Source organism: Urocitellus parryii, chromosome 8 (genome assembly GCF_045843805.1).
Source record: "Urocitellus parryii isolate mUroPar1 chromosome 8, mUroPar1.hap1, whole genome shotgun sequence".
Taxonomy (NCBI): domain Eukaryota; kingdom Metazoa; phylum Chordata; class Mammalia; order Rodentia; family Sciuridae; genus Urocitellus; species Urocitellus parryii.
Window position 1 is genome coordinate 109,587,214 of NC_135538.1, and position 23,781 is coordinate 109,610,994.

The following is a 23,781-nucleotide window of genomic DNA, read 5'->3' on the forward strand; positions in this document are numbered from 1 at the left end:
GACAGCAGAGGATAGGAACAAAAGTCAATACAGGAGGGTGGGGTAACAGGAGGCAGGAACATGAAATGAGGTTAAAGGGCTTCCCGGTTCCTACCCCAAACACCTAGGCTCCTCCAGAGGCATTGTCCTTGAAATCCGCTGTCACAGACTCAGTCCTTGGGCTAAGCATGTCCTCCTTCCCCCCTCGGTGCTCATGTAAAAGGCAAAGGCACCCCTGTGAAAGACAAAGTCCGTGGTGACTAACAGTGTGGTGGTGAATGACCTTGGCCAAGTCCTTGAACTTTCCTGGGCTTCAGTGCCCTGGTCTGTACTGTGGGGATGAGACTCCTGCCTATCTCGGGCTGTGGGTGAGTGTCACCTCCCACTGCACCTAGCTGGCAGTGACTTCTCGGCATGTGGCAGGCTGGTCACCCTGTGCAGCAGGTAGGCATATTCCCCCAGCAAGACCCGCCATAGGGCAGAGTGGCCTGAAGGCTGGCTCATCAATTCCCCAAGGCCGGCAGGCATCAGCCTTGCTGCAGAGAGGCCGGGGATGGGGCCTGAGGGATTCGGAGACTCTGGCAGCTGGGTGGGCTCTCGCCCCTGAGCCAGATCTCTGCAGAGCTGAGGCACAGGGCCAGCATCAGTGGAGAGGGTGGCTGGGAGGGGGAAGAGGGAAGGTGAGGAAGGGGGGACTGGCAGGTTTACTTCCGGCCCCGTGCGATGAGCACAGGGGAGACAGCTAGAGAACAGAGCCCTCAAAGTTTCCAGCACATTCCTGCTAAAATTAGCCCCATCTTGCGTGCGCAGCTCTATATTTAAACTGGAGGCCTGTCAGAGGCACTGAGCTGTGCCGGCGGCACATGCCTGGGTTGGGGCCCTGGCATGCTGCGGAGCTGCTGGTGGCATCTCTGGGCAGGAGCAGGCTGTCCAGGCCTGGGCCAAGGCCCCTGCCTGCCCACACCTCTCGGTGCAGAGTTGCATGGGGTGTGAGGGAGTGATGGCAGGTGAGGCCTCCTGCTTCCTATCCCAGTCTCTGGGGCAGAACCCCAGCAGGACAGATAGACAGACACACAGCCACAGAAGGGATGGGGCCAGAGGGGTGGCAAGGGCACTCTGGGGGAGCAGAGGAAGGGAAAGGAGCCAGGTGAGGGCAGAGTAAATGGTATCTGGAAACTTCGACAGAGGGAGGTGGACAGCACCATGAGGTGCAGGTGGTTGGGTGGTTGTACCCCTGTCCACAGACGGTGGGCAGGGTGTCCAGGGGAGCTCAGCCTCTCCAGGAGCTTGGTCTTCCCCACCGGGCACCCCTGCTGTGAGGGTGGGGGATCCCAAGCTGGTCTCCTCCTTCTGCCTGCCGCCCACCCTCTCTGGGGAGAGCGCTGGCTGATAAGAATCGACTTTTACCTGAGGCCTGGAACATTAACTTTGACACTGAAAAGGGGGTGTTTTATTACCCAGGAATATTTCTGCATCTCTTTAGACACCTTCTCACGTGGTCCCACCACTAGCAGCCGATCTCTTCAGACAAGGAAAACCACCTCTCTGTTCAACCCTGCTGCTCCAGCCCTGAGCGAGCCTCCTGGAGGGCATTCTATTTCATTTTATTTATTTGGGGAGCCAGGGATTGAATCCAAGAGTGTTTTTAACCAGTGAGCCACACCCTCAGCCCTTTTTATGTTTTATTTTGAGATAGAGTCTTGGTAAGTGGCTGAGACTGGCTCTGAACTTGTGATCCTCCTGCCTCAGCCTCCGTGGCTGCTGGGATGACAGGCCTGCGCCCCCGAGCCTGGCAGGAGGGCATTTTGTATGTGGCAAGTTTCACTCCTGAAGGGCTGAACTCCTCCTCCTTGCCTTGCTGTTTTATGTGTGCTCCTCTGCACAGGTGTGTGCCTGTGTTTGTGCTTGTGTGTGCAGGTGTGCATGCTGGGGACAGGTGAGGCCGTCTGTGAAGTCCCCCACCAGGACCTTCCTGCAACAGGTCTGCTCTGATGGCCAACCTGCAAGCAGCCTTAGAGAGCAAGCAGTCCACCCCTCTTAGGCTACAGAGAGGGGGTGTGACTAGCCCAGGGTCACTCTAATCTGCACCTGAATTCGGGTTCCAAACTTTCCATGTGTGAGGTCTCCCTCCTTTGCAGCTAAGTCCCTCTCATCCTTAGAAGGTCCCTGCCAGGATGCCCTTCTGTCTGAGACCTGGCTCTGACTTTCCAGGTAAGGTCACCAACCCACTGTCCCAGATGTCCTGTGACTATCTTGATGTTAACAAGAGCAGTCCCACATCCTAGCCGGGATGGTCAGTCACCCCATTTCCAGGTCAAAACAATCCCCTTGCTTCCTGTGCTCTCAGAAATAGTCGTTGGCTTTCTCCACGAACTCAGCACCCTCTTCCCACTCATACTAACTCTCTGAGGATGCTACCGTTGTACCCATTTGACAGATGAGAAAAGTGAGGTGCAGAGAGGTCCTACGTCTTGCCCTTCTGAGAGGCTACAGCCAAGATTCAAACCTGAATACCCCGTTCCCTGAGGGACTCTCAGCCACTGGGCATCCCACCCTGAAGCCCTGCGTGCTTAATATATAAAGCCATCTCCTCCTTCAACCAAACCCGGCCAGGCAAAGTCCATGTCTCCTTAACCCTGGGGCCTGGAATAGTGCCCAGGATGTGATACACACTGAGCCTGTGCCTGGCCTGGCCTGGCCTGGCCTCCCCTCGGTTGGCACTAATCCCGTCCCTTCTCACTCTCCAGGCCGCTGGTCTGCAGGGCAGCAGGCCCTTTCTTGCTCCTGTTTGGCGTCCTCTCGGCCCCTCAGCCCTGTATTTCAGAGTCTTGAAAGCGGCCACTTTCCCATGAGCCAGCAAAGTGCAGGAGAAATTCACGCACATGTTCTGAGAGTTTCCAGACTTGGTCTTTGGCCCGAGGCCACCTCAGCCCCACCCTCCCCATGGACCCAAGATGGAAGTGCCCCACTCAGCAGCTGGGCCCTGAGGGCGGCCTCTGGCTTCTGGGGCCTCTGCTGCAGCCACCAACTCCTGTGCAGATGTGATCCCCATGGAGGGGACGGGTGGTACAGCTCTTGCGGTTTACTCTGTATCCAGAAACCCTTAGTGAAATTACAGCTTTAATTAAATACAGCTGGCTGTACGTTATATTCCGTATAATTATCGTGTTATTATTATTATCACTTAGACAAAAGTTCAAACAAAGTTTATTGTAAATACCGTTTGACTGGAAGAGCTGAGGGCTATTGGCTTGCCTGAGTGACAGAGGGAGGCGGCCACGGCTGTGCCATATGAGTCAAGAGAGGGGTCCAGGTGGCAACTGGGCGGGAGAGCTCTGGGTTGGGTGGGGCTCCGCAGACCTGCCACCCTGGCAAGCCCTCTCCCATACCTAGGCCTCAGTTCCCTTCTCTGGAGAGGAGAGGGGCTCATTTATTCTACAAATATTGATTGAGACCTACTATGTGGACAGCACTGTTCTAGGCCTTGGAATTCAGTGGTCGACCACGAAGACAGAAGTTCTGCCTTCATGGAGCTTATGTTCCAGGGAGAAGAAGAAAGGCAACCAACAAATGCACAGATAAATATGTGTAAGATGTCAGGTAGCAATGAGCAACCTGAGGACACAGAGTGGGACAGGGGAGGTCCAGGGGTATTGGAGCAACTGGGGAGTGTTGGTTTCAGGAAAGGCCCTCCAAAGGGGTGCATTTGAGTAAGGACTGGATAAAATAAAGGGATGATTTGTGAGAAAATAAAGAGGGAAACTCTCCTGGCAGAGGAAATAGCAAGTGCAAAGGCCCTGAGGCAGAAGCCTAGTTGACGTATTGGAGGAATAATGAGGAGGCCGGAGAGCTCAGAGCAGAGGAAGGGAGGAGAACAGTGGTAGAAGATGAGGTCAAGAGAGAGCAGGGCACAGAGCGTGTAAGGCCATGATCTCATTGGATTAGATTCAAATTAGGATCATCAAAGTTTCTTCTGACTCTCCCTGACTCTAAGGTCCTCTGTTGTGGAACAAACCACACCAAAACTTTGTGGTTTAAAACAGATTTAGAATCTCTCCCAGTTCTGTGGGTTGACTGGGCTCAGCTGTGTGGTTCTTACTCAGGGTCTCTCATGTGGCCCACATGGCCACTGGGCCTGGAATCACCAGAAGGTAAGAGAGGGTGTGATGTACCCACTGTCTGCTTCCCTCCTGTATCTAGCAGCTCATTGGGATGGAGGCAACAGCTGGGCTCTTGGCTAAGTGTCTCTTTTTCTGTTTCCTTTTGGTCCCATTATGTGGCTAGCTTGGGCTGCCTTACCACGTGGTAGGCTGAGGGTAGCGGGTGACTTACATGGTGCCTGACAGTGAACATGTCAAGAGACCCATGCAGAAATTGCAAATTATTTTCTAGCCGAGCCTAGGAAGTCACACAGTGTCACTTTTGCCACATTGCCCTGGGTCACCCCAGATTTAAGGCAGGTCAGTTCTACCCAGGAGCATGGAATTGCGGAGACCTGCTGCCTAGGAGCTGGGGCTAAACCTGGACTGTTTGGTTTTGCTCCTGCTTCCTTCATGGCTCAAGAAAGATACCACCGTAGTCAGACATGGTGGCACAGGCCTTTGATCCCAGCAGCTCTGGAGACTGAGGAAGGGAATCAAAAGTTAAAGTTCAGCCTCAGCAACTTAGTGAGACCCTGTCTAAAAATAAAAAGGATGGGGGATGGGATGTAGCTAAGTGGCAAGATGTCCCTGGGTTCATGCCCCAGCATCAAAAAAGAAACAACAACAAAAAAAAAGAAGAAAAGAAAGAAAGAAAGAAAGAAAGAAAGAAAGAAAGAAAGAAAGAAAGAAAGAAAGAAAGAAAAAAGAAAGAGAAAAAGAGAGATACTCTAGTTGGGCACATTGGTGCCCACCTGTAATCCCAGCTACTCAAGAGGTTGAGGCAGAAGGATCGCAAGTTCGAGGCTGGCCTGGGCAATTTAGGGAAGACACTGTCTCAAAATTTTAAAAAGGTTCAGGGGTGTAGGTCAGTGGTAGAGGGGGACACTTCTCCAGTCTCCTCAATGTCCCTTGTCCAGGACATGACAAATGTCTCAGTGCACATTGGTTTGTTTGGAACCAGGGGTGCTTAACTACATCCCTAGCCCTTTTTTGTATTTTATTTAGAGACAGAGTCTTGCCGAGTTGCTTAGGGCCTTGTTAAATTGCTGAAGCTGGCTTTGAACTTGCGATCCTCCTGCCTCAGCCTCCCAAGCCACTGGGGTTATAGGCATATGCCATCGCACCAGACCCAAAAGCAGCTTTTCAAGGGTTGGAAGGAGAAGGTTTGCCCAAACACAAACAGCCCTTGCAATACAGCTGCAGACCTATAGTGCTTTTGAAGTGAAAAGAATCTTCAATATCAACCCTAAAACATACGCATAGATATGAGCTCTGAGGCCCAGAGCGAGGCAGGGACTTGCTTGGGATCCTCACATTAACTCTGGAGCACACTGGTGGACTTGTAGCCCAAATTTGCCCCATGACCCTAGGTAGGGCCCTTCCTGAGGTCTGAGGAGGGTGGAAACTCCATGTGAGGGGCCCGGATGGAAGGGGCCCATCTCTGCTCCAGACCCAGATTGTGCGCAGCTTGCAGCCCAGCAGGGGCTGGAGGTGGGGCCCTGAGCTCCAGCTCTAGGAAGAGGGGACAGGGCTCTTCAGGAGTGGACAGCACTGTGAACCAGGTGTCAGGGGACCTTATCCTGTGACTTTGAGATCCCAATCCTCCCCCAGGAATTCCAGAGTGGAATGCAGACAACTCAGCTGTGCCGGGTGCTTGGTACCCAGTGATTCTTATTCCAGGGAACAGGCTGGTAGGAACAAGGGATTAAAAGGGACTTGCAGGTTGGAATTCTCCGGCTTCTGGGAGGCCCTGGGCCCCATGCTGTCCAAATCCAGAGCGACTTGGAGGTAGATGTTGAACTGCATCTCCTGATGCGGGTGGGAGGGCCTTCTGTGTGTCCTCTGGGGACTCAAACCCATGGCTGTCCTGATTGGGGACAGGGCAGACTGTTCCTGGCAGTCAGCCTCTGCTGTGCTGCCTCCTTCCAGGCCCGTCACCTGGCGGGGAGCGGGGAGCAGGTTGCTAACTTCTGCTGACACTGGCAGGGGCCGCGCTCCCAGCCTGATCCCTCATGGCAGCCACACTCGCACAAATCTTTAATTGTTTAGTTTAAAGAATTGTGTTTTGACCGCGAGGGGATTTTGGCTGGAGCTCAAGAAGTGATAATGATATTTCGCTGCCAAGACGTCTCCTTGGCTCTGCGCGTGTTAATGTGCACTTTCAAGACGCTCCAATTAACTGCATCAGCTCTGGGGAGAGAAAGGGAGAGAGAGCCGGCAGGGGAGAGGGAGGGAAGGACGCTGGGGAAGGCAGGGGGGAAGCAGACAGGCCCCCCCAATCTTTTTATTAGCAAACAAGTGGGGGTGGGTGGGTGGTTGACAAAGTTCTCAAGGACTCCCTCAGTGAAATGGTGTCTCTTACTTTGGAGGGGGCGCCGGGTGAGACAGGGAGAGGTCCATGGGCACCTCCTGGCCAGCGGTGCTCCAGGTGGATCTGCTTTGCCACCCCCTGGTGGCCCACCCCTATCCCTTTCCTCCAAGTGCTCCTCTTCCAACAGGCATTTGGTTTTCCCTTTACTTAGAGAGAAGGCAAGAGCTGGTAGGGGTCCCCCACCCCCCACTGCTCCAACCCTCACCCCAGCTCTCAGCCCACTACCCCATCACCACAGGGGCCTCCTCTCTGAAACACAACATGCAGGGCTGGTGGACTCACAAGGCACTTACTGTTTGTTCCCTCTTCGGAGAAGGCTCTTCACCAAGATATCTACTGTCACCATCTCTGTGAGGCCATCTAAAATTGTAATCACTTCCCAGCCCAGCTTTGTCCAGATGGCATTGATCACCATCTCACATGTGACGTATCTATTAATTAATTAGTTAATTTTGAGGTCTAGGGGTTGATCCCCAGGGATGCTCTACGCCCGAGCTGCATCCCCAGCTCTTTTTATTTTATTTTTTTATTCTGAGACAGGGTCTTGAGAAGTTGCTCAGGCTGGACTTGAACTTGGAATCCTCCTGCCTCAACCTCCAAGTAGCTGGGATTACAGGTGTACCTGGCTCACCTATTTATTTTAATATCTGTTCCCACCACTGGACTGTGTCCCCTGAGGGATACATTTTTGTGTTTTCTGCATGGCTCCATTTTATTTCCAGAACAAAGCCTGGTGCATGGGAAGTCTTCAGTTACTATCTATTGTGTACTCACAGGATGAATGAACTTGGTTCACTCTTGCCATGCCTGGTCCCACCCATTTCCAGACTTTGAGTCCCAGTTCCATCTCCATGTGCACCCCTCACAAGCCTGCCACTTCTATGACCATGGCTATAACCCTGTCTTTACCCTCAGTCTCACTCTGACTCATCCGGATTCAAGCCTTATCCTTGACCTTCACCTTATTGGTCTCCACCAGTAGAGACTGACTCCTTTCCCCATTCACTGGGCTCCTGAATTAAATGTCCTCGGCCCTCCCTGGAGGCCTGAGTTCCTAAGGGCTTTGAGATTCCACTTCACCCTGGGCCTTGAAGCAGGCCAGGACAGGAGAGGTCCCCCCTGCAAATCCCCAAGGGGACTGTGCCAGATCCCAAGGTGAGGCGGCCTTGGAGGGGTTGGGGCTCATGCCCTAAGCTCGGTGCCTTCCTTCCAATGGCTTTGGTGGTATCCGCAGCAGTGAGAAGTGTGGGCAAGGCTTCCTGGCAGCGGCTCAATCTGGCCTGGGATGGGAGGCTCCTCCCTGGTGGCTTCACTTTCCCGGGTGGCGTTGGGGGACCAGGAGGCCTGCAGCGCCTGCTCCCAACACAAGCACGAAAATGACTTTCCCACGTGCCGAGCCTTCCCCGTCTCTCCTGGCACACATCCCCACACCCTGCTCTAACTCAGAAGCACCTAGCATCACAAGCTCATTCCAAAGCAGTGGTGAAGAGAAAGCAAAGGCTTCCTTTAAAGCAACATCCGCCCCCACGAGGGAAACCCCTCTAAAGCGGGCCCCCGCCGAGGTGGGACCGCCCAGGCCCGCAGGATGGCTGGGGGCGAGGCCGAGGCACCGGTGACCACCCCTGGCCGCCCCTCCTCTCCTCCCTCCTCCCCTCCCCGGTCTCCCTGCGCCCTCCAGGCCTCCGGGGAGGGTCAGCTCCGGCGGCTCAAGTTACAAGAACTTGAAGACAGGAAGATTTAGCGCGGGAGCCGCGGAGCCGCACAGTGTGCTGTTTGTCCGCCTTTGAAACCAGAGGCCGGGCGCGGGGGCGGGGGCGGCGGGAGGCCGCGGGGCGCTCGGGTGAATTATCGCTCCTTTCGGGCTCGGACTTCCAAGGCCCGGCCGCCCTCCCCCAGCCCGGCTCCTGTTTCTCCAGGTGCTGGGGTGTTTTGCTACGTGTTAATTTGCCCCAGTTGACGCGCCCATTCGTGGCCCCGGCCCCCCAGGGGGAGCCTAGCCCGCCCTGGGTGCGCCCGCAGGGGCCTCGCGGGTGCGGAGACGCGGCCCCACGTCGCGCGGCCCTTGCCTCGGGCCTGGGAGGAGCAAGGGCTGGGGGGGAAGCGCGTTAGGAGAGGGTGGTATCCGCGCACAGACGGTGCATTGTCCTCCGCAGGACGGCGGTCCCCTCCCCAGCGCCGCGGGCTCCTGATGGGCCGCGCGCTCGCGGCGACCCCTGCCGGCCCTCCGTGAGCCCCGCCGCCTCCTCCAGGGAGCTCGCCCGGATTTCCAGACCTGGGGAGAATGTCTGGAGACGCTCAGACATCTGTCACAGGGTCTTCGCTAATACATCCCGAGGTCAGCCAGGCCCCATGGCTGTGATTTTTTGGAGAAACAGAAACAGGCTTTGAGCAGCTAAGCAGCTGGCCACACAGCTACTGACGGAGAGGCAAGATCAAGATCGGGATGTGAGCCGAGGTTTTCTGAGCCCTGTGCGGGTCAGTGCAAGGAGAGATGGGAGCAAAGCCACACGTGGGAAGGGGAGGGGTCTAGCAGAGGGGGTGGGGAGTGCTCTGCACCAGCCTGACCTTGCCCTTTGACCTTGTGTGCTTGGTTTTCACTGCTTCTCTCTCCAGGCTACGCTGGGGCCAGGGTCTGCCGCCAGCCCCAGCTGACGTCAGCGTGGTCCCCAGTAGGAGGGCACCCAACTCCCCCACCTCCTTTTCTCCTACTGCCCCTGCTCTGCAGGCCTGAGGCCTGAGGAGAGGGGAGAATCCCTATCAAGTTGGGGGCGGGAGGCTGTGGATTAGAAAGTGGCTGCAAAAAGCCAGCAGTAGGAAGAAGTCTCACGGTGACAGGGCCTCTTCCCGCTCCTCTTCCCAACTGGGCAGGGCTGGGGGTAGGAGTGGGGGAAGGGCCCAGACTGGTGAAGCAGGAGGGAGGGAGGGGCCGAGGCGCTTGAGAGCCCCCACTCAGGTCCCGTCCTGCTGTCCCCTGCATCTGTGAGACCAGGGCCAGGTCCTCTTGCCCCTGACCCTCACTGTGCCTCTCTGCTTCCCTCTCCCTTGGGGCCCTCCCTCGCCTCTCTTTTCTCCCAGAGATTTATAGAAGCATATCTCTAGGCAGGCCTCCCTTTGTCCCTGCGGGGGGCACCAACGAGCCCCCCTCCCCTCCCCTCTTTCCCACTAGTGAGTCCTATCAGGTGGGCAGTGAGGAATGTGGTAGGCAGGTCAGGAAAGGGGACCGGCCACCTCCCTCCCCTGCCAAAGGGGAAAATGCCTCTTGAGCGCAGCTCAGCATTTGGGATAGTTTCATCTCCCAGCAGCCCCTCTGCCCATTTTCTCCTTCACACCACCCTAAAGCCAGAGCTCTGCTACAGCCAACCCTCCACCGTTCCACGCACAACATCTTACTCTTTCCCTCCCAGATTGTCTGCCTTTCAGGATTCTTCCCTAACACCTTTCAGGTTTTCTTACCACCCGTTCTTGGCAGAACCCCAGGGCTGAAAGGCAAGATGGGGTACCAAGGGTGGGGTGAGCATGCTCAGGAGGGAAGGCTTAAAACCCTTCTCTTGCCCCCACCTAGAGAGCTGGAAGTCCAGACTGCCCTGGATTGGAATCCCAGCTTTGCTTCTCAAAGGTGTGACCTTGGGAATAATCTTGCTACTCTGTCTTCTGGTGTGGTTGTAAGGACTCCATGCCCAGCACATAGTAGGCCCTCCAGCAAGAATGCTTCCTGGTGGGTGGGCTCCTCTGTGTGCAGGCTGTGGGTGTGCCTGGGGGGGGGCACCTAGGGCAAGTCCAAAGGAACCCCTGGGGCTGGGCATGGGTGGAGGTGGCAACTAAATGTTCCAGTGGCTTTCTTGGCACTGGGTTAGGTGTGATGGAGATAGAAGATTCATTTATTATTTATTTTTCTTTTTTGGGGGGTGCTGGGGATTGAACCCAAGGCCTTGTACATGCAAGGCAAGCACTCTACCAGCTGAGCTATATCCCCAGCCCAAGATTCATTGATTAATCAGTACAAATTTTTAAAATTTTTTTTAGTTGTAAATGAACACAGTATCTTTATTTATATTTAAATGGTGCTGAGGATTGAACCCAGTACCTCACACGTGCAAGGCAAGCACTCTACCACTGAGCTATAGCCCCAGCTCAATTTTTTTTTTTTTATTGTTTGTTTTTGGTACTGGGGATTGAACCCAGGGGTGCTTAACCACTGAGCCACACCTCCAGCCCTTTTTTTATTTAGAGATAGGGCCTCATTGAGTTGCTTAGGGCCTCACTAAGTTGTTGAGGCTGGCTTTGAACTCCTGATCTTGCTGCCTCAGCCTCCTGAGCCTCTGGGAGCCACTGTGATGGGCTCCCAGTACAGTTTTGAATACTTTCTATGGCAACCTATGCTGGCCAATTGTGCTAAGGCCACATTTCCTGCCCTATTGGGGCTCACGTGCTAGCAGAGGGACACAGACCCAAAGAAAGTCATTGGACACATAAAATCATTGCAAGATAATTGCAAGTGAATCTAAGGAAAATGAAGACAATTTACAAAGGGTTTAGCTGGGTGGCCACCCGAGAGGGTGACATGTGGATTAAACCTAGAGGATGAGAAGGAGCTAGGGGAAAGAGTTATAGTCAGAAGGGACATAAGGTGCAGAGATGACCAGGTGAGAAAGATCTTAGCTTGTTTGTAGGACTGAGAAAAGAAAAAACAACCAACAAAAGAAATGAACCTGCGGAGCCATGCATGGTGGCACACACTGCAATTCCCACAGTTCGGGAGGCTGAGGCAGGAGGATCATAAATTCAAAAGCCAACTTCAGCAATTTAGTGAGGCCCTGAGCAACTCAGCAAGACCCTGCCTCCAATAATAATAATAATAATAATAATAATAATAATAATAATAAAAGGATAGGGGGTGTAGGTTAGTGAGTAAGCACCCTGTACCTACCAACAATCAACCAACCAACCAACAAAAAACCCAAAGAGGTGAGAGCATAGGGGATGAGCAGGGAGTGGTAAGAGGTGAAGCTGAAATGAAAATAGCTTTATTAAAAAGAAAGACCACATGATCATTTTGAAAGATATAGAAAACACATTTGAATAATGAGCACTTATTGTGCCGAGCATGGTGGTGCACGCCTGTAATCCCAGTGGCTGGGGAGGCTGAGGCAGGAAGATTGCAGGTTCAAAGCCAGCCCCAGCAACTTAGTGGGAACTAAGCAACCTAGGGAGACCCTGTCTCTAAATAAAATATAAAAAAGGGCTGGGGATGTGGCTCAGTGATTAGACGTTCCTGGGTTCAATCCCAGGTACCAAAAAAAAAAAAAAAAAAGATGGACTTGATCCAGCAGGGCTGGCTGATTGATGGGTTGGAGATGAGCGTGATGTGAAGGGAGGAATCAAAGGGGCACCTAGGCTTGGGGCTGGGGAGTTGAGGCAGATGTGGGTGCCACTTCCTGAGGGGGAAGACCTGGGGGAGGAGCTGGGGGAGGAAGGCGGAACTCTGCCGGGTCCTCTCACCTTTGAGATGTCTGTGGGGACAGGTGGTGAACAGCTGGAGAAACGAAGAGCAGCGCGTGGGAGGTAAATTTTTAAGGTCTTAAGCAGTAGAGGGTCTTTAAATCCATGGTCCTGGGGATGAGACCACCTGAGAAAGGGGCGCATGAAGAAGGGAGAGGAGAGCGACTGAGCTGGAGCCAGCAATCGCGACTGGGGGAAGGGGCAAGTGGGGTGCGGGGAGAGGCCAGGAGAAGGTCGGGCAGCTTTTGGAGGGAAGAAGGCTACATGGTGTCCAACGCTGCTGAGGAGAGGAGAGAGGAAGCACAGAAAAAGAGCTGGAGGTCTTGGCCACCTCGGGGTGGTTTCTGAAGTGTGTGTCCCCCGCGGTTGCAGCAGCAGGAAGGAAGCTCCGCCTAACTGAAGCTGCTGGGCAGACCTCCTGGGGAGGCTCCCCGGGAAGGGGAGGGTCAGAGGTCAAACTGGGTCTCTTCTTTTTAAACACTTGGTTGCCAGGACCCTCTTCAATACCTCGGATCCTACAGCGGCAGTTGTCCATCCCCCATCCACTGTCATCCTCTTAGTCATGGAACCATGCAGTCTGTCACTGCGCAGGTTCCCCCTTGGAATAAAACTAGGTCTCCCTGAGTCCTCTGCAGTGCTGCCTGGTCATGAGACAGGGTTCTGACCCGAGATCACCTGTCAGTGGGAGTGTGGAGCTTCTAGATAACACTGAATGCAAAGAGAATCTTTTAAGGTTTCTTTCTTTTTTTAAAGTGTTTTAATTGGTTCTAATTAATTACACAGGACAGAAGAATGCATTTTGACACATTGTACACAAACGGAGCACAACTGCTTCCCCTTGCTGAACAAGGTGCAGAGTCACACCAGCAGTGTAATCATACCTGTATATAGGGTAATCATGTCTGTCTGATTCCACTGTCCTTCCCATCCCCACACCCCTCCCCTCCCGTTACTCCCCTCTGCACAATCCAAAATTCCTTCCTGCTTCCTAGCCCCACTAAGGTTTCTTTTCGCTGTTGACTAGGTAATGTAGGTGTGAGGGCTGGAACTGGAGCAGTGCTATTGCATCATGAGGTACAGGAAACCATGTACTGAAGAAAAGGAGGAGCCTGGAATTCTGAAAACTTGGAATCTACCTACCCAACTTGGAGCTTCCTACATATGGGATCTTCTCTCCCTCCCTTCTTCCCTCCCTCTCTTTCTTTCTTTCCTTTTTGGCACTGGGGGGTTGAATCCAGGGGTTCTCTACCTCTGAAATACACCCCCCAGTCTTTTTATCTGCCTAAGCTACCAAGGCTGGCCTGGAACTTGAGATCCTCCTCCCTCCATCTCCTAAGCTGCTGGGATCACAGGTGTGTGCCCCTTTGTCTGGCTTATTAGATGGGGTTTCTGAATGTGAGAGAAATAAACTTTTATATTTATAAATAACTGCTACATTGGTTTTTCTGACACTTGTGAACACCTAATCCTAACTAAAATAGCGGCAAAGCAGGGATTGCCTGGGAGCAGAAGGACCAGGGGTGGTAGCATCTTCTCACTGAGTTCTGGGAAATGTGTGCCCTGACAGGAAGGAGAGGGCTGAGGCTTCTCAGCTGCTCAGAGACAGGTGCTCTGCAGGGTTCAGGACAGGCGTGGGGCCTGCCCTGGAGGTCCCCGGCTCAGGGCTGGTTACCTTGTGTATCCCTTACCCGTTGGGCCTGTTCCTCACCCTTCTCTGCTGCTCTGTGCCCAGGGAGGCCACCACTCTGCTTCCTGTGGATGTGGCCAATGGCGTGAGCCTGGGGGCTGGAGGGCAGAGGACTGAGCCCCAGGGGTGGCTGCAGGGCTCAGCCTTCCCTGACCGCCAAAGCTCCCGTGCTTCCCTGGCCCTGTCTGGGTGGGGTGGCCTCCAGGGGGTTAACGTCCAGGGCCTGGCCATCTCCAGTTCCTCCCCAACTCCAGAAACAAGCCTTTCTTTAAGTCTCTTCATTTGTGCCAACTGGGGGTGAACTGAATTAGGTTTCTGGCTGGGAACCTTTTTTTTTTTTGGAATGGGGACCCAGGGGAGCTTTATCACTGAGCTATACCCCCAACCCTTTTTATTTTTTGAGACAGGGTCACTAAGTTGCTAAGGCTGGTCTTGAACTTGGGATCCTCCTGCCTCAGCCGCCTGAGTTGCTGGGATGACAGGCAGGTGCCACAGCCCCCAGATGTCACAGTGCCTTCTGCTGAGTCATGAGAAAGCCATGGGCCGAGGCAATCCCCAGGATCAAGAGAGAGACCAGAGGGACTCTCACAGTCAGCATCAAACGGGGACTGGAAGGAAGAACCCACCAAGGAGAAGAAAAAGGCAAAGATAGTGTCCACGAGGACAGAGCAGACCAGAGACAGACCGGGAGGGAGAGACGAGCCAGGCTGGAAACCCGGTGACTGGGGAGGCTGAGGCAGGAGGATCGCAAATTCCAGACCAGCTTCAGCAACTTAGCCAGACCCTCGCTCAGTGGTAGAGTACCTCCCTCGCCCCGCCCCCGGCCACACACAGAGGTGCCGTGTGGACTTGGAGGGATGGACACACAGACAGATGAGGATGTGAGAATGTTGGAGTCAGGGAAGCCAGAAGGAGGCATAGGAAAGGATTGGTGTTGAGCCGCAGAAACTGCAAGAGGTGAGACCACTGCTCCAGCAGGCAGAAGCTGGAAATTGCAGCAGAGCACAGCCCTGGTTGAGAAGGGTACCACGGGGGGTCCTGAGGAGCATGTGCTGCGGGGATGCAGGTACAGCTGTAGCACCTGGCTGGTCCCAGGGTCAGGGGAGAGGGTGGCCCAGGGGACCGCCACCTTTGTTCCATGGGGGGAGCTCAGCAGCTGCTAAACCTGCACGGCTTCTTTTGGGAGGCCCCTGGGGAGCGAACACACCACTTCTCTCTCCCAGCCATCCTCGCCCTTTCCTCCACCGGCTGAATCCAACAGCTCGCAGGATGGAGTGAGGCCGCAGGAGAGGCGGTAAGGGGGTGGGCTGCAGAGTGGTGGCCCTGGCAGCCTCCCCAGGATGAGCTCAGAGGGGCTCCCATCGGCCTGATGGGAGCCGCAGGGTGAGTGGGTGTTTTCTGCCTCTCTTAGCTCAGTTTCCTCATCTGTCAACTCAGGTGAGAGCCCGTGCCTATTTCCTAAGACCCTCATGAGGAGAAGCAGCTTGAATCTGCATCTGTGGAAATGCCCGGCATAGGATCTGGCCCTTGAGCCCTTGGGTGGAGCTGTTTCTCCCTTTCCCATGTCCAGCACCTCCAGATAGGAAGTTCTGTGAGGTTCCTGGCTATGAGGAGATGCCCTGTCCTCCAGCTGGCAGTGAGCAGAGATAGACTCTTTTAAATAATAGCCAGTTTCGGTGGTGCATGCTTGTAATCCCAGCACTCAGGAGGCTGAGGCAGGAGGAATGTGAGTTAAAAACTAGCTTCAGCAAAATTGAGGCGCTAAGCAACTCAGAGAGACCCTGTCTCTAGATAAAATGCAAAATAGGGCTAGGGATGGGGCTCAGTGGTTGAGTGCCCCTGAGTTCAATCCCTAGTACCCCACCCACCAAAATAATGGCAGCAGGACACAATGGCTCATGCCTGTAATCCCAGCAACTAGGGAGGCTGAAGCAGGGGGACCACAAATTTGAGGCCAGCCTCAGCAACTTAGTGAAACTCTGTCTTAAAATAAAAAATAAAAAGGGCTGAAGTGTAGCCTGGGTTCAATCCTCCATTTTTTTTTTTCCCCAGTAGTGCTGAGGATTGAACCCAGAGCCTTTTGCATATGAGGCAAGCACTCTACCACATGAGCCATATCCCCAGCCTCCTCAATCTCCAAATTGTAAAATAAATATAAAATATAAAATAAAAGCAAAAATCAAGTAACTCAAATCACTGGGGACATGTCAAGGGACACAGGAGCCAAATAAAATAACTCCCAATGGCCAAAGCTAGAACAATTTGAGCAACAAAATAAATATTAAATTATGACCCAAAGAAGAAGATAAATATCCCTGAATCCATACTGATATAAATAATTGAATAAATCAATAAATGGGGAGAAAGGAGAACTCTCTGAGAAGAAGAAATCCAAATGATTTACGTAGACTCTTCTGCCACAGGAGGTGGGGACAGCACCCCACTGTGCATATGTGGACTGTGCATGGTGACACCCCCCCCAAAGAATGCGGCAGGGATGAGGGGACCTTGTCTTTCCAGTGGAGGAACTGACAAACTCTACCTCAGCCAGGTGATCAAGGTCAATATCAACTGTCATAAGTCACGTGGATAGCATCCACCCTATTAAATGACACTTGGCCTCTGTGATCCTCCTTCCTCCAACCCACCACCCTAGTCTAATCATTAGAAAAATGCCAAATCCCAATAGAGGGACACACTTTAGGAAATACCTGACCAGCATGCCTCGAAATTGCCAAGGTCATAAAAAAACAAGGCATGTCTTAAGAAACGGTCACAACCAACAGGAGCTTAAGGAGATGCGAAACTAAAAGCAATGTGGTCTCCTAGATGGAATCCAGACACAGCAAAAGGGCATTAGGTATAAACTAAGGTAAGCTGAGTTACCCAGGGGCTTTAGTTAATAATAATAATGTGTCCATATTAGTTCCTCTGTTGTAACAAGGCTGCCATACTAATAATGAAAGACACCAATAATGGGGAAGACTGGGTACAGGGGGTACATGGGAACTCTCTGTGCTATTCTCTCAAATTTTATGTAAACCTAAAACATCCTAAAGAAAGGTCTATTATTTTGTAATTGTCTTTATTTATTTTGGTACCAGGGATTGAAGCCAGGGGTGCTTAACCACGGAGCCACATCCCCAGCTCTTTTTTATATTTTGTTTAGAGACAGGGTCTCACTGAGTTGCTCTGGGCCTCTCTAAATTGCTGAGGCTGGCTTTGAACTCACGCTCCTCCTGTCTCAGCCTCCTGAGCTGCTGGGATTCCAGGTGTGCACCACCACACCCTGCTAAAATAGTCTTTAATATCGAGTGAATGTTTAGATTTCCAGTTTGTCACAAAGCACACATATGTACTGAATTTTGAAGGAGAGGATGGAATTCATGCCTGGTACAGGTCTTGGGCAGGAACTTTTGGGGGAGGATCATGCTATGGAGAGGGGATGAAGTTTCAGTGTGGGGACAGGGGGAGAGTTGGCCCCAAGTCTTCAAAGGAAAGCTGACCTGCTAAGGTGGGTTCAATTGATGGAACTGCAAGATCTTGCAAGTTCCTTGGCCCGGTCCAGTGGATTATCATGGGCCTGCCTCCAGAATGATATCTTGGAGCTCGGAGGAAGGGACACAGGCTTCAGACTCAGATGCGAGGTCAGATCTTTCCTGTGCCACCTTGGAAAGTAACTCTACTCCTCTGAATTTCAGTTTCCTCATCTACAAAATCAAACGTGTTTTCAATCTTTCTTTTTTTTTTTTTTTTTTTGATTATCGTGAAGATGAAATGAAATAAGAATGCATGTGAAAGCGCCAGGAATTGTCTTTCCTCTATCTGGGGACAGAAAGAAGTCATAGACCATTGCTGATCTAACAAAAATATTTATTTGGGAGAAAGCTGGGGCAAGGGGTGGTCACCAGTACCTGAGGAGTGGGAGTCCTCTTTGGCAAAGGGCTCATGGCCACTTTGGAGAGCTGAACTCTTGGCGGGGGCTTTGATAATAATCGGAGGCCACACTGACATTGGAGCTAGCTGTCGCAGGGCCTGGGAGGCAGTGGATTTCTTAGGGGAGGCCTGGCGCCTGGCCTTGCGCTGATGCCTCCTCCTGATCTTGGGGGTCTTCTTGTGGGAAGCTGACGGAGAAGGCTCTTTCTGAGGCTGGTCCCCCAGAGAAGTGGGTTCCAACTTGGATGACAAGTAGGGCAAGGTTTGAAGGGTGGAGCTGGAGGCCTGGGAGGGCTGGGGGACGAGGGTCACCTTTGCCCCCAGGTTGCACTCACAGGGCCCAGGGAGCGGGGGCAGGGAGAAATTCAGGTCTTCCCACCAAGGATTCTGCTCCAGAGAGGCCCTGGGCCAGGCCACCAGCCCCCACACCGACTCCTGCCTGGGCACTGAGAGGAGTGTCTTGATCCTGAGCAAAAGGGGAAGGAAGCTCGGGGTCAGGGAGCAGAAGGAGATGGAGGAGCCGTCGAGATAGAGATGGGCATGAAGTGGACAGAGAGGAGAGCTGGGCACCGGGCAGGAGCCAGTGATAGAGACAGTAGACAAGGCAGAGGCCCACATACCCCATTTCTTCCTCTTCCTCTTCCTCCTCCTCCTCCTCCTCTTCGTTGTGCCAAATGTCCTCCTCTGGTGAGATCTTGGACACAGATTTGAAGTTGGAGTACACACTTCTTTTCTCTTAAAAAAGGTGAGATAAGAGGGGGACCTCAGACCAGGACAGCGATTGAGAAGAGATCCTGAGATTTTTGGGGACAAGTCAGGGCCCCCATCTCCCAGCTACCCACCTCATCCCAGACTCCTGCTGTAGATCTTTCTATTCCAGCCTGCTTCAATGCTGTTCCCACCACCCCCTCTCTGCCACTCCCCTCTCTGCCTGATAAAAATCCTACCAGTTATTCAAAGCCCACTCAAAGCCTGGACCATTCTTCACCTTGAAAAATTCTTTGCTTAGGTCCCCTTAGCCCCTTGCTCCTCTCTGATGGCGGCGACCACATAGTTTGTACCTGGTATGTAAGGCATGCTTACTGTACCATTGTTCTTATTGGTGGTACTTGACTGAACCCAGGGGTGCTCTACCACTGAGCTACATCCCCAGCCCTTTTTATCTTTTGAGACAGGGTCTCACTAAGTTGCCCAGGTTAGCCTTGAACTTGTGATCCTACTGCCTCAGCCCCCTGAGTCACTAGGATTAGAGGTGTGTGCCACCCACACCTGGCTTCTGTACGTCTTTCTCTCTGGTGTTTCCTTACAGGTTGGAACTATGGTCATCTCTGATCATGTCCCTCCTTGAGAGGAGGTCCAAATTCATTGCTGAGTGGAAGAAAGGCCACAGGCCCCCACCCCCACCATCCTATCCTACCCTTTCTGGGGTGGAGTGGGACAAGGGGAGGGGATGGTGAGGAAAGAGGTTTCGCCTCTTAGTCCTTCAAGGTCCAAAAATAACTGAGCTGAAAGATGCCAGCCACACCTTAAAACCATTGTGACATCATCCACGTAGGTCACACACACCAAGGAGCCATTGTGTTGTCACATAACCTGGCCTGGGTGAACTCTCGGGGAATTCACCCCATACCCAAGTTTCCTCTGTGACACGGAGCCTCTCACCATCAGAACCCTGAGCTCATCGGGGGGTGGGTGGGAACCCTCTCCTTCTCTGAGGGGTTAGGCTGTCACCCCACTTCTTAATTCTCATGACAGCTCTGGGCAGGAGGGTGTTAGGATCCCCAAACTCAAGTCCAGGCCCTGGAGGTGACTCTGTATGCAGTGCTGGGAGGTGGAGACTCCCCTGGAGCTCAAGTAAGGCTGAAGATAGGAGATCCAGGGGGAGAGGGCTGAGAGGAGCCCTAAGCAGGGGTGGGATCTCTCGGGATGCTGGCCAGGCCTTTGGGATTCCTGGTACCCGCTTGCTTTTACACTTCCCCAGGTTAGAGTTCTCTAGACTCTCTTTTTTATTTTCTTTTCACCTTCTCAACAAGGACTCCATCCTGAAGGATATTTCTCCCCATCCCAGAAGCTCCCCCCACCACCTGGCCCAGTTGAGGGTCCTTCTTCCTTCCCCGATGTTCTCTACCTGGACAGCATTTCCATTCAGAGATGGACAAACACTTCTACCCCACTGGACTGCAGTGAGGCCCTCTGTTGGTATAGCCATGGAGCTGGAGTTCTGGGTTAGAACTGATTTCTGAGCCAGAAAGCCAAGGGGGGAGTTGGAACCCGTTTGCCATCACTACTTGATAGGGAGCTTCCGGCCTGTGTCCACATACTGCTAGTGACGGGCAGCTCAGCTGTAAAATAACCCTGAACTCCTAGAAGTACCTTTCTCTTATGTAACCACAACCTGCGCCCCTGTTTTGGGGAGTGTGCATAGTTTTGGATGCCCATGGAGGAGGCACTACAAAGTATATAAATACTTTTGGAAAAGGAGTTTGTTGTGGTGGTAGTGGTTTTTTGCATTAAACTCCACACCCCACTTTTCTTTACCACCCTGAGGAGTGGTCTAAACACAGCATCACTGAGGGTCTATCCAGGAATCCCTCAGCCTCTGGAATGGAAGGTTCTAGGGTTTGAAGAAGCTGGGTGGGGGAATATCCAGGGGGAAAAAAAAATAACATGCCCCCATGACTAACAGGGAGAAGTGGGGTGAGGCAGGAGGATGCTTGGTGGATAGGACACTTGGGGTTGTTGAGTCAACAGATGTCCTCTTCACAGAAATCCCCAGAGAAAGGGCTTTCCTTATTGGCTACTGCTGAGAGCCCAGCCAGACTGCGGCAGGCTGCTCTGATCAACAAGTGACTTCATCTCCTGAAACCTCAGCATCTCCATCTGGAAAGTGGGCATAACATCAGTACCACCTCCTAGGCTTCAAGAGATAAATGAGACAGATGGCAACAGGAGTGCCTGGCACATAGTAGGCACTCAAAACAACGTAGCCATAATAAATTAGGGAACATACAGTATGACCAATAATTTAGCATTATTTACTCTTTTCTGAATCCCAGCTCTCCTTCCAGTTTCAGAATCTGGGCTCCTCTTCTGTCTCTGCTTTAAAAAAAAAAAAATCCCTCCCTCTCTCCCACGTGTGTGGTTCCCCCTCTCAGAGGCTCCTTGCCGCAGACAGCAGCCATCACTGGGTGGAGCAGGGCAGAGGCTCCCCTGTCTATTACTCAGGGTTTCCAAGGGCCTGGGAGGGACTCCCTCCTCCCCCTTTCCAAGCCAGGGACAGGAAGTGAGGGATGTTTGGAGAGGGAGGAGTCTTCCCCCAGTTATTATGCCCACAATCAGCACCTGAGTCAGGCCTTGGCTTCTCCACTACCTGTGCTGGCCACCTGCTCTAGCCTCCTCTTCTTCCAAGCCCTTCAGAGGTCTGTCAGCTGGGCAGTCAGGCAGTCTATGTGTTGCCCTGACTTTTAACACCAACTTGCTGTGTGACCTTAGGCAAGTGTCTCCCTTCTCTGGTTTCAGTTTTCTTTCGTAACAAAAAGAGGAGATAAAAGTTAGCAATCCATGATTTAAGGATATAAGTTGTTCAGATGGGGCAAGAGAAGGAGAAAGTTAGGGAAATGGGATTCAGGCACTGGTCTTCAAGGGAAAGCGACTGGGGAATTATCTGAATAACTCTCCCCAATTACCCAGGCAAAAATCACAGTAATAGAGACCCGTCTGACCATCTTCAGAGTCTGAGAACACATCCCTCTGCTTTTCTTCTCTAGTCCCAGCCCGGCCCCTTCCAGGCGTTTTAACCCTGTTTACAGAAAAGGGAATTTGCATGATGAAAATAACCCCAGCCGGACTGCGATTTTTACTGCGTTTGGCACGGGGCTCGGAAAAAGCGGCTGCATAGCCAATTACTGGAATTTTTAAACACAAATAATATTTTATGGGATCAGTGGGCTGGCGCAGGGCCGCCGCACCCGGCGCGGCTCCTCCGCCCACAAACAAGCTGCGATTGTGCGACGGGCCAGCGCGCCTGCCCTTGGGTGAGGGTGGAGGATAGCGCCGGCCGGCGGGCGGGGGTCCCAGAGCTCGCAGGTGCAGCGCGGGGCTGAGCCTTCCGGGCGCCCCACCGGCAGGGGGCGTCGGCGCGGCCCGGGGCGGGGTGCGCTGCTCGCGGGGCTCACCTGCAGCGAGGCGCCTGGAAGCGTTTAGCGCGAGAGGCGCGCCCGGCGCTAGCTCCCCCGCCTGGCGGCCGCCCGCTGGGCCTGGCCCGCGCCCCGCGCCCTTGGCATGGCCGTGGCCGCCGCGCCGCCTCCGGAAGGCCGGCTTCCCGGAACGGCCCGAGGGCGGCGGGGAGTCCGCGCCGAGGCCCCGAGCCACCCCTGGCTTCCCTCTTCTGCCTGGAGGGAGCTGAAGTACTGGAGGCGGATTGGAAAGCCCGCGCCACCTCCAAGGGGCCAGGGCAGGGTGAGAGGCACAGCCAGGGGTGCCGGAGCACGCTCCCGCCAGGGATCCCCACTCCTCGGTACCCCGAGGCCGCCAGGCCCGGCCAGGGGACCCCGGGGCCGGCTGTCCTGCGGCCCGGGACTCCTCTTGGGTAGTTGGAGAGTCGCGGCCGCCGCGCGCCCCGCCCCAGCACGCACAGGGTTAAGCAGGAGCAGGTGTGCAGCCAGATGCCGCTGACCAGCCCCCTCCCCGCGCCCCGCCGCCTCCTCCCCCTCCGCCCACCCGCTCGAACCAAACAGTCCCAAAGAAAAGTGCCATTGTTGCCGGGCCTTTCCCCACCCCCGTCGCTGCCCCACCACCTGGAGCGGAGCCCGGTCCCCTCTTCACCTGCCCCGGGGCCGGCCGGGGGGAGGGGAAGTGGGGCCTCCTAGCAGGGACTTCCGCTCCCCCCTGCCATCCCTCCTCCAGTGGCCCCCTCACTGACCCCTGGGCCCGGGGGCGGGCACCACCGCCGTGTGGTGCGGGGTTCCTTTCTGTCCTGGGATTCTGGCTTCCACCTTCCAGCTCTCACTCTAACCGCCCCGTCCTCCCAGGCTGGGGAAGCCGCGGAGGTTTACCAACCTCGGAGGACACCGGTAGGCCCGGTGCGCAGCAGCACTGGGGGCAGTGCCAGGCTCACTGGGGTTTGTCAACTGGCAGCTGTAACTTTTCTTTTCTTTTCTTTTCTTTGGTCCAGCAACCAGACAAGGAGGCAGGGCGAGAGTTTTGTACAGACTAAGAAACTGAGGAACAGAGAGGTGAAGTGCTGAGCCCCATCGCAAGGCTGGCTTGCGCAGATCTGAAGTCACCCCACTGCCTTGGCACCACGCGGCCCCCAATGCTCATTTGGCAGACAAGGAATGGGGGGCTCCTGAGACCGGGAGTTTGGCACCACCCAGGACTCGCTGTTGTCCTGGGCAAATTACTCCTCGCTTCGGTTTCTTCCTTCTTAAATCGACGGGGTGGGCTTCCGTGGTTCCTGGCTCCTCATGCTGACACTTGGGATCCAAGGGGCTGGCTGACCCCCGGATGTCTGGGTGCCCCGGGAGGGACTACACGCAATTAGGCAAGCGGGGCCTATCACGGGGAGGAAAAGGATTCTCTCCCCTCCCCCCTTCTCCACCAGCCTTCTCCACCCTGCCTCCATCCCTCTCTGCTGGCCCCCAGGAGGCTGAACTGCGAGGTTAAATAAATATCTGACGGTGGCTCCAGGAAACGAGTCAAGACCGCTGCCGAGAGAAAAAACCCAGACCTCGGTGGAGATCCGCCCCGAATCTCAAGCAGCTCTCGCTCCGCCCAGGATGACTGCGGAGGTTTTGGCCCCCTCGGGCCTCGCCCAAATTCCCCAAGATAGCCAGCCTCCTCCGGGCGGGCGCAGCCCCTCTGCTCCGACCTCCTCTAGCCCTGGGGCTGGGCAAGCCCGGGTCGATGCGCGGGGGGTTACCGTATTTCCTCTTCTTGCGCCCTAGGTTTTGAGCGCAGGTAATAACTTCTCCAACACTCTTCTCCAAGAGTGCTCTCCTTACTATGGAAAGGGCTCTATTGGGAGTGGGAAGACAGGAGGCTTCGGTTTTGCTCTCTTAGCTCGACCATTAATTTCTGCTGACCTGCCTTCTTTTAAGTCCAGTTTCCTTTTTCCACCTGAACACATAGTAGGCATCTCAAATTCAGCTTGCATGACTTCAAAATTT

At 54.0% G+C, this 23,781-nt stretch overlaps 1 protein-coding gene and 1 long non-coding RNA gene across 2 annotated transcripts; one reads left to right on the top strand and one right to left on the bottom strand.

Annotated features, from left to right (window-relative positions):
* The first annotated feature begins 335 nt into the window (after positions 1-335).
* On the top strand, positions 336-13,299 carry LOC113179025 (uncharacterized). The gene is made up of 3 exons (XR_003300315.2): positions 336-423; positions 12,775-12,883; positions 13,016-13,299. It is a non-coding gene; the product is annotated as an uncharacterized LOC113179025 (long non-coding RNA).
* A 4,252-nt stretch (positions 13,300-17,551) lies between these two features.
* Positions 17,552-22,736, bottom strand: LOC113179120 (uncharacterized). Its single transcript, XM_026383536.2, has 3 exons — positions 22,673-22,736; positions 18,235-18,349; positions 17,552-18,080 (listed from the first exon to the last, which is right to left on the bottom strand). Exons 2-3 carry the CDS (start codon positions 18,237-18,239, stop codon positions 17,552-17,554), a joined length of 534 nt encoding a protein of 177 aa, XP_026239321.2. The 5' UTR covers positions 18,240-18,349; positions 22,673-22,736.
* Between the last annotated feature and the right edge of the window lie 1,045 nt (positions 22,737-23,781).